The sequence below is a fragment of the Capricornis sumatraensis genome, chromosome 18, assembly GCF_032405125.1.
Source record: "Capricornis sumatraensis isolate serow.1 chromosome 18, serow.2, whole genome shotgun sequence".
NCBI classification, from domain to species: domain Eukaryota; kingdom Metazoa; phylum Chordata; class Mammalia; order Artiodactyla; family Bovidae; genus Capricornis; species Capricornis sumatraensis.
In genome coordinates this window covers 35,142,940-35,159,976 of record NC_091086.1, presented here as the reverse complement: position 1 = coordinate 35,159,976, position 17,037 = coordinate 35,142,940, and the positions used below count along the sequence as shown (strand labels likewise).

The 17,037-nt window shown below is 36.0% G+C and overlaps 1 protein-coding gene across 2 annotated transcripts in view; it reads left to right on the top strand.

Moving 5' to 3' along the window:
* PARP8 (poly(ADP-ribose) polymerase family member 8) overlaps positions 1–17,037 on the top strand; it is a 188,573-nt gene that overhangs the window by 135,437 nt on the left and 36,099 nt on the right. For both annotated transcript variants that reach the window (XM_068990449.1, XM_068990450.1), the window contains 4 exons: positions 2,676–2,801; positions 3,668–4,232; positions 5,701–5,751; positions 5,847–5,942. In XM_068990449.1, the coding sequence (XP_068846550.1) occupies positions 2,676–2,801; positions 3,668–4,232; positions 5,701–5,751; positions 5,847–5,942 (838 nt within the window). The remainder of the gene's footprint in view (positions 1–2,675; positions 2,802–3,667; positions 4,233–5,700; positions 5,752–5,846; positions 5,943–17,037) is intronic.

The following is a 17,037-nucleotide window of genomic DNA, read 5'->3' as shown; positions in this document are numbered from 1 at the left end:
CTCATACAATCCTAGATACTTCTTGCCTTCATAAAGCTTGGAATATATTTTCAGCATTGAATACATATTGGGGAAAACGTGAAGTCATTAGAAGAGCCTGAAGGAAAAAATACTCCAAACAGATGTAATATAGTGATCAGTCTTGAATAGGGTATCTATTAATCAAAGGCTAAGCATATCACAGACTATGGAAATAATCTTAAACTCTGTATGACTTTATGTTCAATTGGCATTAATCAAACTTAAGCTATTTTTAAAAGGAAAAGTACATTGTGAATCTCCAGCATTGCCTTAAGTACATACAAATAAAGCATGGTATAAATTATTCATATGTTGAGTTCAAATTTATAAACCAAAATTCAGTTTATAACTGGTGTGTAAATTGCAGTAAAAACTCACATTTCAAATTAATACAGGAATTTAACTTGATGGATGATGTCATTTCGCTGCAGCTGTTTCACCACCACAGTTTGAACACAGTACTGGTTACAGTGGTGCACATTTCTTTTGAAATCACCATGTAGAAAATCATCACATTGCCCATGTATACTCCCATTTCTCTATCTGAACTACCCTGGAATCTTTGTTTGAATAGCTGACTGTGACATCATCTGGTCTTGATGTGAATGTATAATTTACCTTGAAGTCTTTTCTCTTCTTTTTTATCATCAGCCAGTGGCAGTTGTAATAGTTCTTCTTAGTGCCAGTAAATTCAAACACCAGTATGAGCACTGAAATCTCTATTTTAAGGGAGTGTCCATTATACTAAATGTACTCACATGTATATTTCAAATTACCATTGAAATGAAACACCATGTTGAATTACTTATAGAGACAGTTAACTCCTCCCTTTCAAATCCAGGAACAGGTAGGGATTTGGGTGTCCAAGTTTAAGAACTACTAGTTTAAGATGTTGAAGTCACACTTTAGAATGCTAATGTTATTTGAAAATGAGAACAATTTTAGCTCTTTGACTTGTGCTTTGTTCTGGTTAGTCTTTCGAGAATCAGAGATGCACTTGTTAGGTTTCTTAGGGAATGGAACACAGGAATGGCAATTTTTCATAGGAGGAAAAGAATTCAAATCTGCCTGGTACAAAGGGTGGTGTCACTGGGGAGTTCAGGTTAGGTACAGGGGAAAACGATGACCCTGATGTTCTATTACATTTAACTTTTGCTAAAATCTTGGGAGAAAAATATCTTCAAAAATTAAGTGGAAAATAAAACCTTGGTTTCCTGTTCTGATCTCTGGGAGAGATATACTGCAAATTTGAAGTCATGCATCAGTGATTGTCACTGCAGTTTTACCCTCTTCCTCCTCACCACCTCTACAGCTATAAACACCACCCCCCCATAACTCCATATTTCCTCTGAATTCATCTGAGCTAGCTGACAAAGTTGGGGTAGTAAGTCTGAGTGATATAGTTTCTGGCAATCTGTGTTAATTTGGTAAATGAATAATCAGCCTAGTATTAAGAGGCACACCTGCCCCTTTTGAATAACATGTTAACATAGATTCATCTGTATCAGATTACATAGGTATTACAGCTCTGCCACTTTCTATCCAGGTAAACTTGGACAAATTTCATGTCCTTACCTTACTTATGAAATGTGTAGAAGGAGGAAAAAAGATTTGTAAATAAAGTTCCTCGTTTACACCCTGGCCTATTGTCAGTGGTAGATACTGGTACCATTTTCCTGGTCCAAAAGCAATCTGTGTTAGAAATAACTGAAAACAGCAGGAATAGCGGCCAGTGCTGAATTGACTTTGAAAAGAAAATGAAAATGTTTAATCTATTGCACACAATGTTTATTTTAAAATTTCTTCTCTACTTCAATATCACTAAAGGGACCCTCCTCCAGGGCCACTGGAGAGATGGGATCCAGAGAAACTGTCACAGCCTGGGACTCATCTCAGAGAATAAGGCCATGTCTTAAATCCATAGTTGACATTCTAGAATTTTTTACTGCAAAACAGTGATGCCATGGTCTTGATTTAGAAAATATTGAGGTCAGAAGTTACCAAATTCCTGCCTTATGATAGGAACTGAAAATTCTTAGAGGCTCATCATTAAAAGAAAAAAAATACAGCATATTTTCAAATGAATGGGGCTGTGCTGAACATAAAATTTGCTGATCTGCTTATTCTCCATAGAGTTAGTTTTGCACAGCTTATTTTTGCTTAGGATTTTGTAGTTTCATTTTGGTTTCCTTTTCAGGAAGAAAACGACATAAACAAATCAAGTAAAAAGAAAAAGTTTACTTGTATCTTAATCATAATTAATAACAAAAATCATTTTTAAACCTATGTGGCTGGCACCAACAAAATATTTCAGACTTTTTTTTTGCCACCAAAGCTAAAGGTGTTGATCCTAGAGGGTGTCCTTATAAATCTCTTTATATCTTTATTCTTTTACCTTTTATCAATTATTTAATCAATTGTATTTTTAATTATGTCACAGCAATTATTAATTGCAACACAGTAAAACCATTAGAAATTTTCTATAGGATGCTTTCCTACACATGAAATCATCTTGTGTGGTTCAAAATTAAATTCTCTCTAATCACCATGCCTTTATTTTCCTGTGATAAATGCATTCTCTCCATAATCTATACACAAATCTGATAGTAAATTACCTTGGAACTGTGACAACACACTTACCTTTGGTTTGACAGAATCATGCAGACGTTTGTTACACAGCAGTGGAAGCAGAGCAAAGAAAAATCCAATTGCCTGCACAATAAGAAGCTGTCAGAGAAGAAAGTCAAGTCTCCCCTGCATTTGTTTTCAACCTTGCGCAGGTGGGTAATAGACATCTTTCCCTCGTCTTACTTAAATGCTGCACTTGTGATCTTCCATGGTTATTTAGTTCAGTGCGTTCCTTCTACAGTCTTGGCATCTGTTTATTTTCTTTATGACTTTAAAGAAAAAATCAAAAAACATAGCTACTCATTTCTGTGTTTTGAGTTTGTGTTTTTACATTGGTCAAATTTACTAAAATTACATTTCTTTTGGTTTCTAATTCCATAGAGTTTCCCTGCCAAAATTAGTCCTTCGTATCGCAGGGGTCCTCAAATGGTCCATGGCCTCTTAGGAACCAGGCCACATAGCAGGAGGTGAGCTGCAGGCTAGTCAGCGAGGCTTCGTATGTATTTACAGTCACTGCCCATCACTAGCATTACTGCCTGAGCTCCTGTCAGATCACTGGTGACATGCAGATTCTCAGAGGATTGAAAACCCTAACCCTAAAGTCAAGGTGGAATATTCTGACATTGCCACAAAACAGAAATGAACTGCACAATAAATGTAACTCACTTGAACCATCCTGAAACCACCACACTCCCAGGCCTACAAAAAAAGTTTCTTCCACGAAACCGTTTCTGATACGAAAAAGGTTAGGGACCACAGCTTTATAGGGCTCTAGAATAGGTAGGAGGGAAAAAAAAACCAAACTGGACAATCAGTCCTTTTTGTTTGCTTTCCAGGTAACATAGAATTCAGTCCCTGTGATTTTTCGGTACATACTTCTGGTTTCAGTTTTCACTGGATAGGCTGGGTTTAAAAGAGAGGGTGTTTGAAGCAGAGTTGAGTTGATGGAGCTCGACAGGTGTTCCCCAGGGTCTATTACACTCACGATTTGCCCTGTGTTAACTGTTCGATTTCAAAGGTCGCCAAGTTATCCTCCCCCTGGTTGTGGAAAAAGCAAATCTAAACTGAAATCGGAGCAGGACGGGATCTCCAAGACGCAGAAGCTACTGCGGAGGACTTGTTCCAGCACCGTCAAGACGGAGGACGTGTGCGCCCCGAAGCCGCACAGGACCTTCGGGCGCTCGCTGTCCAGCGACCCCCGGGCTGAGCAGGCAGTGACAACCATTAAGTCACACAAACTCTTGAATCGTCCCTGCCCTGCAGCCGTCAAGCAGGAGGACTGCCTTGCTCTCAAGTCGCACAAACTCTTGACCCGCTCTTGTTCTGGAGACCCGCGCTGTGAGCACAATGCCAGCCTGAAGCCTCACAAACTGTTAAGCAGGTCTTACTCCAGTAACCTCAGAATGGAAGAATTATACGGACTCAAGAATCACAAGTTACTCAGCAAGTCTTACTCCAGTGCCCCCAAGTCATCCAAAACGGAGCTTTTCAAGGAACCCAATGCAGAGGGCAGGAGGCTCTCTCTTACCTCAGGGCTCATTGGTATCTTAACACCATCGTCATCTTCATCTTCCCAGCCTGCTGTGCGTACATATTTTCATCTTGAGTTCTTAGATGTTAGCCAAGGGGCAGGAGAGGGTTTTGTGAGTATGTCTGTGTTGCAAATGTCTGGTCAAAGACGCACGGTTTTGTTTTGAGTTTTGAAGATTTACTATTTTTTTTCTTTTGAATATTCCTTTGCATACCAGACATTTTCAGCTAGTACTGGAATGTTCGTTTTGATTCTGGAAAAACAAACGTTCCTGTGGATGTGAGGTCTAGTCCAGATTCCTGTCATGGGAATGAATACTCCTAAAAATAGAAGGAAGTCCATTGAATTCACAAAGCAAGCATAGCATTTTGAATGTTTAATTAAGCAGGTTTATCTAATCCCTAGTTTTCTCACGTAAGTAGTGGAAGTCAGAGTTTGTCTAAAGACTAAGAGTGGTATCCTTCCTGTTGTACATAAGTGGAACGCTTTGCCTGTGAACTTGTAGAGAAAAGTAATACTTAACCACTGTATCCCAGAGCGTTACTTCAAGCTGCTCTCAGTGTCTGCTTTATAAAACTGAAATCGCTTTATCCTGAAGCTGTTTTGTGGTGAAGATGGGGCTGGCAGGAGATTGTATTAAAACTTAAGTACTTTGGGTGGTATTTACTGGGAGTCAGATTTACACAAAGTTTGCCTCTAGAGTGATTAGCATTATAGCCAGCTTCAGATAAAGAAGCAGACCTATCTTATTTATAATTACATAAAATAATTGACCCAAAGTTTTCTTTGCTTTTAGTAAACTGGTGTGTGTGTGTGTGTTTGTGATGCTCTTGTATAGATATATTTCTGAAATTACATTGTAAACTATACTGTGAAATTTTGTGTGAAGAAAATATATTTGGCTATGTTGGTAGTTTTAGGTGGACATCCCTAAAAGCCCATATCTTCTCAAAATTATCAAAGACATACAGAAAATTAATTTTGTCAGAGTTACATAGTAGAAAGCGTCCCATAGTTAGTTTCACTCAAGAAAGATAATTTTAGATATTCTGTGAAAGAAAATGTCTTCGTGTCCTCCCATAACGTCCTACTGTATTATGTTGAGTGTAATATGGTGTTTAGTATTCTACCCCTTTCAGTAGCTTGGAGGAATTGTACCTCTTTCATACATCCTTGGAGGAATAATTCTATCTAGTTGTAAAATGAGTCTGAATAGTCTAAATGAGGAAGTGAGAACATTCAGTGATCAGGGACAGAGACAGCAAGTTTTTGTGATCATTTAGAGAACCCAGTCATTTTTACTAGAAGATCAGAAATTAAGAATGCAATTCATTTAGTTTAAACAAAGATTGCAATAATAATGGAAGAAAGGACATTATAATAAATTATAAAATCTTAGTCTCATAATCAGTGATTTGATTCACTTACAGGTCTGCATTCATTCTTGCAAAAGTAAAACACTACAATTTATATATTTTTCCTAATTTAAAAACATTTTCTTTTTACTTTGCTTCTTATAGCCAAATGGTGCCAAATGCATTCCAATACGAGACCGTGGCTTCCTAGTGCAGGTATGAGCTAAGCCTCTGAAATAGTTTAGCCTTTAGTGGGTTTTCAAATCCTTCTTGAACTTGACTTAATTCTTTCTCTTTATTGTCTTATTCAGACAATTGAGTTTGCTGAACAGCGGATCCCTGTGTTAAATGAGTACTGTGTGGTTTGTGATGAACCACATGTGTTTCAGAATGGCCCCATGCTTAGGGTAAGTTCTCACTGGTGGAATGTTGGTTTAGAACAGAAATGAAGAAGGTTAAGATATAAACAAGTAAATAATTGCATTTACAGTAAATGCTCTCTATTGAGTCAGTTATTTAATGCACAAAGTTGTATAGTTTTGACAAATGTATCACTATCTCTGAAGGACTCTGTGAAAGATCAACAAGCAGTTTCACTTTAGGAAAATATTTCTTAACTGTATTTCTTACATGCGCCTATCACCTTGTTGTTGGTCTGTCTTTATATACCTCTATGTCCATCCATATTGATATGTGTATATATGTAAACTTGTAAACACTGTTGTTTTCAAAACCACACATTCTACAGTACTTAATGTAGGAGGAATTCCCTCGCGGTTCAGTGGTTAGGACTCCATGCTTTTACTGCCAAGGGCCTGGGTTCAATCCCTGGTCAAGGAACTAAGGCCCCACAAGCAAAAAAAAAAAAAAAACACACAGAAGAAAAAGAATAAGATATTTAATATAGAAATGGGTAGTCCTTATTCCAGTTAGAAGAGGTATATATAGTAGACTCAGAGAATTAAAGATGTTTTTTTACTGCCTGCTCACACATTTGTGACATTATTAAGGAAGTATGGAAATAAGAATCAATGTGTAAATGCTTTTTTGGGGAAAATTATCCAATTAAAATTTTTTTGCAGTTTTTTTATTGAGATAAAATTTGTATAAATATACAATTCATTGTTTTAATATGTACAATTCAGTGTTTTTTTAAATAATATTCTCAATTTTGTGCAATTATGACTACTTTCTATAATTTCAGAATCTATTACCCCAAAAGACAACCCCCGTAAATCTTAGTAATCACTCCCAATCTTCCCTTCCTCTCATCCTCTGGCAACCACTAATATATTTTCTGTCTCTATGAATTTGCCTATTTTAGAAATTTCATATGAATGGACATTAAATTATATGTTATGTGGCCATTTTTTCACTTGGTAGTAAAATGTTTTTGAGGTTCATCTATGTAGTGTGTCTCATAACTTATTCCTTTAATGGTGGAATAATACTCCATTATACAGCTATATGACTTTTGTTTATCCGTTCATCAGTTAATGGAATTGCTGGAGACTTGTGTTAACTCTGTTTAACTGTTTCAGGAAATAGCAAACTTTCTGACAGTGGCTGTGCCACTTTAGATTTCTAACAGCAGTGTATGATGGGGTTCAAGTTTCTCCACATCTTCACCAACACTTGTCATTCACCTCTTTTTTCCTCCAACTGTAACCATCCTATGAATTGGGAAGTTGTAGCTCATAATGGTTTGCTTTGTCCTTTGCTAATGACTGATGATTTGAGCTTCTCTTTATGTGCATCTTGGCCATTTGTATGTCCTCTTTGGAGAAATATCTCTTTAAATCCATTGCCCATTTTTAAATTGGATTGTTTGCTTTCTTTAGTGAGTTCTAAGAGTTCTTTGTGGCTTCTCTTGTGGCTCAGATGGTAAAGAATCCACCTGCAGTGTGGGAGAATTGGGTTTGATCCCTGGGTTGGGAAGATCCCCTGGAGAACGGAACTGCTATCCACTCCAGTATTTTGGCCTGGAGAATTCCATGGACTATATAGTCCATGAATCACAGACTCAAATACGACTGAATGACTTTCACTTCACTTCAAGAGTTCTTTATATATTCTGAATACTAGATCATTATCAGAGATACGATTTGCAGGTATTTTCTCCTGTTTTGTGGGTTTTCTTTTTCTTAATGGTGTCCTGTGACACACAAAACTTAATGTTAGTGGAATCCAAATTTATCAATTAAGGTATTGCCTAATCCAAGGTAACAAAGATGTATACCTACATTTCCTTCTAAGAGTTTTATAGTTTGTATCTTACATGTAAGACATTGAGTTAATTGTTGTTTATGGTATGAAGTTGAGGTTCAGATTCCTTCTCTTGCATGTGGATATCTGGTTGTCTGTGCACCATTTGTTGAAAAGACTATTCTGGCCTCATTAAATGATATTGTCTCCCTTGTGGAAAATGATTTAACCGTAGATGTGTGAGTTTGGACTCTTGATTTTATTCCCCTGATTGTATGTCAGTTATTATACTTGTACTATACTATCTGAATTACTGTAGCTTTGTAGTAAGTTTGGAATCAAGAAGTGTGCGTTTTCTAATCTGAAGTGTGAGTTTTGTGCCTTTTCTAATCAACATTTTACTAGAGGTTCTAGCCAGGCAATTAAGAAGAAAGAAATAATAGAAGGTATCCAGATTAGACAGGAAATACTAAAACGATATCTATTTGCAGATGATTTATGCACCATGTGCCAGATACTCTGGGTAGATAATTTTGCATGCTTGAGTGCGTGCTCAGTCGCTCAGTCACATCCAACTCTTTTCAACCCCATGGACTGTAGCCTATCAGACTCCTTTATCCATGAGATTCTCCAGGCAAGAGTACTGGAGTGGGTTGCCATTCCCTTTTCCAGGGGATCTTCTTGACCCAGGGGTTGAACCTGCGTCTCCTGTATTGGCAGGCAGATTGTTTACCACTGAGCCACCTGGGAAGCCCCAGGTATTTTGCATATTGCTTCCTTATTTGATTTTCACAGAACTCTGTGGTTTAGGTGTTTTTATGCCCATGGTGCAACTAAGGAGATTAAGATTCAAAGAGGGTAGGCAGTTTCGTTAGTATCCTCCCCAGCTGTGTGACTGGAAGCTGAACTTTGAACCTGATTCTGTCCGATTTCAAAATCACCAATATTTATTAAACGCTTTATGAGTATAAGGCACTATGCTAGAGTCTGTTGCACTTTTTAAGAGAAATTTATCCTATATGCTTGAAAAGATAAATTATAAAGCCTGGAAACAGGTAGTTTTATTAGAACAGTTTTGCCTTTCAAGATTTATGTTATAAATACGTATATAACAGCCATTAATGAGCACAGTCGTCCTTCAGGTTTTATATTTGTTTCATTTTATTGCTTTTGGAAAATATATAACAAAGTTTTTCTTGCCCCTCATATGCTTTTTTTTTAACAGTTTTTCCTCTCAAAGAGATATATTGCTAATCTGAAACCAAATTAACTGACTCAGCATTTATTTTAATAAAGATTTGTACAAGATTGTTATTTTTATTCAATACCCAGAAATGTATAGTTATGATGAAAGGAGAAAGAATCATTTTATCATATTCATTTATTCCACTAAGAAGGCTCATCTTTATTTTGTCATTGTGCGTCTGTGGACCTTGATTTATTTCTTAATCCATGGCAATAATATTTTCATTGCAGGATATAATAGTCATGTTATGAATAGCATAAGCTTTTTGGGTGTTTTTTTTTTGTAATCATGTTTTTGAAGTGCCTTACTTGGATCTTCCCTGGTGGCTGGGCTTCCTTTGTAGCTCAGCTGGTAAAGAATCTGCTTGCAATGCGGGAGACCTGGGTTCCATCCCTGGGTTGGGAAGATCCCCTGGAGAAGGGAAAGGCTACCCACTGCAGTGTTCTGGCCTGGAGAATTCCATGTACTGTACAGTCCATGGGGTTGCAAAGAGTCAGACATGACTGAGCAACTTTCACTGCATAGATTATTTTATTTAATCCTTATAATAACCTTCTGAGGATGGATATTACTACCCCTGCTTTATAGATAAGGAAAATAGTAATTTTTTTAATGTCACAATGCTAGTAATTGATAGGGACAGGATTTGAATCCTGGCAGAATGGCACCAAGGCCATGGTTCTCAATCATAATGCTGCTCTTTACTTACATACTTGAACTGACTACTTTTACATCCTGGAAATTGACTACACTTGGTGTTGGGAGTTTGCTCTTCCCAGTTTACTTACTAGCAGTTCATTCCAATAATAGGTGATAGAAAGATCATAGTTGATACTAGTATTCTCTATACCTTGCTCCAAGGTTTCTTTTACTTTATCTCTGTCTTTCTGTACCAGTTAAGTATGCTGTCTATTTCTAGAAATGGAAATGCTTTCATAAACAAAAGTAAAGACAACATTTTTAAATAAATATAGTTTATCAAGCGGTTTTATGTTGCTCTAATTCAGGCTGATATCTAAGGAAATCAGAAACCTTACTTTCTTAAATAGTAAGATAAGTAACATATGAAATCAGATCAGGAAATGAAAATAGAGAAACATCTCATATGCAAAGGAAGAAAAGTAAACAGAATACCTCCTTGTTGTATTAAACAGGTATTTCACTTAAATCAGGCATATTCATTTTTTCTTTCTTATATTTCCATTGCAATGTATTTTGCTATAATTTCAATAATGTATAACAATTTTTACAAATGTAATTTCCTATGGATAGTAATCAATAAATGGACTCATTGGTCACTTATTCTCAGCCCATGTAACACATTAAAAACTGCAGTAAATCCCCAAGCTATAAAAAAGAGATGTTATAGCCCCATGGGTGATTAAATGGTTAGATAGAATTGTTTCCATAGATTTTCTGCCTCATGTTTGTTACATTTGTTAGATTTCTCTGTCAAAATTCAAACTGTTTCTCACTTTTTTTCTCTTTTCTTCAAGCCTGATTGTTTTCTAAATGACATAAGTCTCCATTTATTCCTGTTTCCCAAATGTCCTAAAATTTTAGTCACTAATTTCCTGTTCTGTCACTTTCCTCAGAGGTCTAGGCAAGCTTGTCACACTTTTGCAACATAAGGAACTAAACTACTTATTTAGAAATATCACAAGGCTCTGATTTTCTCTTTTGTTTACAAAGGTTATAAATATCACTCTCAGGTGGGTTCTGACATGTGATACTTTAGATCTGCATAAAACTCACATTATCAGGAGGGTTGTTCAGAGTCCCAGAATTTCAGTTTGGAAGTACGGTCTGCAATCCCATCAGAAAACCAAACCAAAACCAAATCACTAGTTCTCTACATTTTGGAATCAACTGGAGTGTTGATGCTATAGACTGTTTGGTGATGCTTTAGAATGTTGATTTTGGACTTCATCAAGTGTGTTTGTAAAAGAGGAAAAGGAGGATTTACTGCCAGAATCACCACTGTTTTATCAGCCTGTAAACTCCTAGTGCCCTTATTTTTTGTTATACTCACCTTAAGCCCCATTCTTGGATCAATGCAGGTGTTTGTCTTCTTTGAGCCCTGTATGTGAGCTGCTGAATCCTACTGGAACCACTCACGTGGTTGCATGGCTTAGTGTCCCTACAAAGTTGGAACTTTGTCAGTGACACTGGGTGTGTGTTCTCTGTGTCCCTGGTTAACAGACTTTCTTGTTTCCCACATTAGCATGTGATAAAAGAATTATGATCTGTTTTCTTCTCCTGCCCTGTGGAAATGTCCCACATTACTTGCTTTGTGTTATCAGGCCTGAGACTCTCACGTCACCTCTTGAGAATAGTGCACCATCCCACTAAAGTCAAGTCAAAGAAATCCATGAACCTAGTAATTTTTGTACCCAGTTTTGCTGTGGACCTTAGAAAAATGTTTGTAACTAAGGTTCTTGTTAGAGTAAAGTTAACAATACTCAGCTATAGTTTGGTCATAGCTTAAGGCACTCCCAAGACCAATCTTGAGAAACTGAGTAGGTAGGTAAACCTGGATATGTCCCATTTTACTTAAGAGGAAAACAGGTAGGTCTTCTTATATTTAAGTCTGACCTTCATATCTTAATATTTAGAGAATGGATGAAAAAGCATAACCAATTTTCTCCCCCCAAATCCATTTCGCAGAAGTTAACTTTGCAAGTTTTGAAATAACAGGTCAAACTAAATAATTACGCCAAAAAACTTTTAGTTAAAACATAAATATTTTTACATCCAAATTGAGCAGAAATTGGTTTTAATAATCAAACAACAGCGTTAGTTTTATGAGACAGTAGGGATCAGCATGTATATTGAGGCCTAACCAGGCCTGATCCTATTTCATTATGGATCTGTCTTGATCTCTGTGGGATTCCTGTCTTTCCTAATCGACAGTAAATCTTGCCCTGCTCCAAATGTGTCTTTCTTCCAAACCATTGAAAAGAACCCAAAGAACTGACTATAAATCTGGAAATACAGAAAATTAAAGGCTTGTAGGTTTTGTGTTTCTAGTCAATATTCTTAATTATTCTCATGTGTTTTCCACACTAGTTTTTTTAAATTATTAAGTTGTATTTATATTGCTCATTTCTATTTTAGTAAGACATGCTTTAGAAACAAATTAAGAATTTTGATAAACCAAGGGTATGAAAATAAAAGTACCGTGTCATGATATGCTTCAATGAAAATTCTTATTAAACACATATTTCTGTGTATAGATTAGTTAACATAAGTAGAAGAGATGGGGCTTCCCAGCTGGCCCTAGTGGCGAAGAAACTGCTTGCCAAGACAGGAGATGTGAGGGACATGAGTTCAATCCCTGAATCAGGAAGATCCCTGGAGGATGGCATGGCAACCCACTCTAGTCCTCCAGTATTCTTGCTTGGAGAATGCGCATGGACAGAGGAGCTTGGCAGACTACAGTCCATAGGGTCGCAAAGAGTTGGACATGACTGAGCAACTTTCACACTATCCAGCTTACCTAATAGTGTTAATATTTCAACAGCTCTCTATACCTCAAGGAGATTTTATAATCTTTATCTCACTTGATTCTTCTCTCTTAGTCCTTTTATCAACCTGGTGAACTAGATCTGATTTTATGCCTGTTTTGTAGCTGGGAAAACTGAACTGTGCACATAAGCTCCAGCTGGAACAACATCCATGTTCATCTGTTTTATATATTGGGCTTACATGATATTTTGTTTGAAAAAAATGATCACAGCAAAAAAGAGTTTGAAAACCACTCACCTACACTGTGCTATATATAAATACATAGCTGGATTCTTGAGTTGTGTTATTTCTGTTTTCAGTAGGAAGTAATTTAAATTCATTGAAAACACAAAATTTCTAAAATACAGTTGGTTCTAAAACATTCTTTAGGGCTTAAAATAATTTTTTTGAGTCATGTTTTTACTGCTCACATTTAAATTGTTTTGATTCAAGTAAAATTTAAAAAGTATTCATTTTAGCTTAAAAATTTCTAAAATGAATCTTAATTTAGGGACATATAAAGTTCCCCATGTTTTTAATGGTGCAGAGTGAATGTTATATTGCAGATATATTATGTGTAATGGCAGGAGGGACTTGCCATGGTTCTACAGTTTAAGTTATAGGGACTAATTATTGGAAGGCAATATAATAGTATAACATTAAGAATAGGCAATATTTTATAAATTGAAGCTAATAAATTTCTTGTAAACTTGAATTAGTAAATGTACATTGCTGGTGATATCTAGGCACGTATACTTTATTAAGTCATGTTTAATAAAACATACAGTTTTGCTTATCCAGCAGTAGCTATTCCATGAGTATGTTTTATTTTGAATTGAGACTGGAGTTTTCTATGCAAATAATATAGTGATAGCAGATTTTCTTGGGAGCAGGGCACTGGCTGGCAGTATGCTCAAAGTGGGAGAACGCTAATTGCAATATAACTGTATATTTTATTAAGGAGGAATGAATCACTTGCTTTCCTGGAATAGGATGTCCTTTCTGTGAGACATCTAGTCTTGATTACTTGTGATTTGAGAACTTTCTTTTAGTATGCCATCTTGTGTTGACATTTTGAACTCCTCTCATAAAAAATGTGGATAAACAGTTATCTACAAAAACTAGATTGGCAAATAATTATCTGAAAATTAAGCTTATTTATATCTTGAATACTCTATTGAATGTTCTAGTAAAATGATTGATAGATGTAACATTGTTATTGTAAAATTCACTGGCATTTAGTGTGGTGGTGGTGGTGGTTTAGTCTCTAAGTCATGTTTAAGTCTTTTTGTGACCCCATGGACTATAGCCCACTTGGCTCCTCTATCCATGGTATTTCCCAGGCAAAACTACTGGAGTGGGTTGCCGTTTCTTAATCCAGGAGATCTTCCTGACCCAGGAATTGAATCTGCGTCTCCTGTATTGGCAGGTGGATTCTTTACCACTGAGCCACCTGGGAACCCCTACTGTGGTACATAAATTAATTGCAATATTACTTCTTCTATCATTACTATTTTAAAAATAAAGATAAAATTATTTTTATAAGAATATAATGTATAGTTATACTTCAGATTTTTCAGAATGGTAATACCATTTCTTGCCCCCCTCCACAAAGCAAGTTTTCTATCGTACCTGATTTCCTTCTTCAAACAGTTGCAGTAATAGGATATCCTTAGAAATTAGCCTTGCAAATTTGAGTATGGGAAGAAAGCCATTTTTCAATGAAAAAAATGCAATAAAGAAAAGGAGTGTTTATAAAGAAATTAAGCCATAGCTTTATCATTAGAATTGTAAATTTATAATTTAAAATAATGGGTCAATTGATAAATCCAAGAGATTTGGAGATTTAGAGGTTGGAATGGAAATAGGTCTGGGAGGAGGATGAAACAGCAATGCAGGAGAAACCATTCAGAAAAGACTGAACTGTTGCTCATTTGTTACTCAAGATAAAGACTAGGAGGTCTGGGCAAAATTGGTAAAAAATCATTTGAGACAAAGTCAGGGTGGCCCATGAATTTCTAGGATTGGGGACAAAGTATGCTGATAGAATACTCAAATTTCAAATAATTACCTTCCAGTCTAGTTTAGCAGAGTATTTTATTTCATTTTCATTTGTACCATTTAATAAGGCAACAATTTAATGCCAAAAATTAGTTTATACTTTATTTCCTGAATATGTGTGTAAATATACATATATACATATATATATATATATATTAGGATGATCACAAAATAAACATAATTAACTATCCAAGGTTCAAGAAGACAGACATAGGAAGACAAATATCATATGATATCGCTTATATGTGGAATCTTTTTTAAAAGGTTATAAATGTACTTATTTATAAAACAAAAGTAGAGTTGTGGATCTAGAAGACAAAGCTACTTAGGGGAAATAGGGGGAGGGATAAATTGAGAGATTGGGATTAACACAAGAGTATATATAAAATAGAAAACTAGTAAGAACCTGCTGGATAGCACAGGGAGCTCTACTCAGTACTCTGTAATGGCCTGTATGGAAAAAGAATCTAAAATATATGTAAATGTATAACTGATTCATTCTGTTGTATACCTGAAATTTACATTATAAATCAGCTATACCCCAATAAATTCTTTTTAATTTAAAAGAAACTAAAAAAAATTTTCCAGGGTTCAAATATAGCATTTTAAAAATGTTCATTGCTCGTATATATTAAATGAGCCTTATCATGATATTCAGCTTTAGGATTGATGGATTTTGATCATAAAAAAAAAAAAGCTGTATGGTTGTTTGGCAATAGTAGTATTAAAAACAAAGTACCTTCTTTGTCTCTGTTTACTTACTCAGTGAACTTTGGGTATCTGGAATATGAATTAATTCCTGTGGCCCCTTAATGATTTCCAAAGCTTGCCTTCCCCTGGATTCTTTTTTGTTTACAGTTTCATTATACTCAAACATCAATATAGTGTTTGATGCTATAGTAAGTGTGCAATAAAATGGTTGCTCTTATTATTTCAGACCATACCATGCTCCCAGAAAGTGAACAAAAGAAACAGCCCAATGTCAGTGGGAGAAATTGAGGGGCAGCCATACATGCACATAGATACACATGAAAAAATAGGACCAGATTAAGTTAAATGCTAAAGTAACAGTAGTAGAAATTGAACAGTCTGCTCTAAGTTTATCCAAGTGCATACAGCAGTGTGTATAGCTTGAGTCTGGATGAAGAACTTTGTCCAATTAATTTCCTGCCATAGGTAGTTTTTCCTATGTTTCTGAAATAGAAGCTGTCTTTTTAAGACTGACAAAGAAAATACATCAATTTATTTGACGGGAAATTTTCTTTAGGGAATGTCAATCAGAAATCTTTGTGTGATTGGCTTTTTGTCTACAAAGCCACCACGTGGGCCCATTCTGAGCATAAAGGGTGCTTAGTATGGGGCTTTCCTTCCCCACTAGTTAAGCAGTGGATGAAGTTATCCTCTGAAGTCAGTGAGCATGGGAGCAGTGGCACTAACAAATACGTCTCTCTGCTGTGCTGGGCACCACAGGCTGCATCGTGTTAGGCTTCATCAGCTACCTAATGCGATGTAACTCGGGAGATGAGATAAATCAAACAGATGACACTGTATTAGATTTGAAAGATGAGAGGTCTTCCAAAGCAATTGCAGAGTGTATATTTCAGTACTGTTGACTTCAGGAGGTTATTGAAGTCAAAAATCTTTGCAACAAAACCAGTCTTTCAAGAGTTAGGTAGCAAGTAAGCAGAGTCATGCTTATTTCTTCCAGAGAAAATTACCTAGGAAGAAATGGAATTCTCCTTTGTAGATTCGTTTTACATAGCTTTGGGATTGAATCTCATTTTTTAGTATATCACCAGTTTAGGTATCTACTTTCAAATGCATCTTCTGTGCAAATGTGAAAATTTAAATGCATCTTCCGTGCAAATGTGTATTACGCAAGCAAGATGGATTTTCTACTTAAAGGATATATTTTGTGCATGCATGCTCAGTCATGTCCAACTCTGTGACTGCACAGACTGCACTTCCCAAGCTCCTCTGTCCATAGGATTCTCCAGACAAACATACTGGAGTGGGCTGCCATGCCCTCCTCCTGGGGATCTTCCTGACTCAGGGCTTGAACCTGCATCTTCTGTTTTGGCAGGTGAATTCTTTACCACTGAGCCACCTGGGATAGATCCAAAGAATATTTTCACATATTGCTAAATCATTCCGAGTGCAAGTGCCTAAAACTAACTGAATTGAATTTTTAATAATATTTTTTACTATATCGGTAAAATGGCTATTTACTAATTGTTACGTATATTTAGAAATTTAATTTTTTAAAATAAAGTGATAGTTCTTCCCATCCCCTCTCCAGTTTTATTGAGATATACAGCACTGTATAACTTTAAGGTATACAGCATAATGATTCGTCTTACATGCCTCATGAAATGATTATCACACTGAGTTTAGAATATCCATCATCTCATATTAATATAAAATAAAAAGAAAAGCATTTTTTTCCTTGTGATGAGAACTCTTAGGATTTTAGTCTCTTTTAT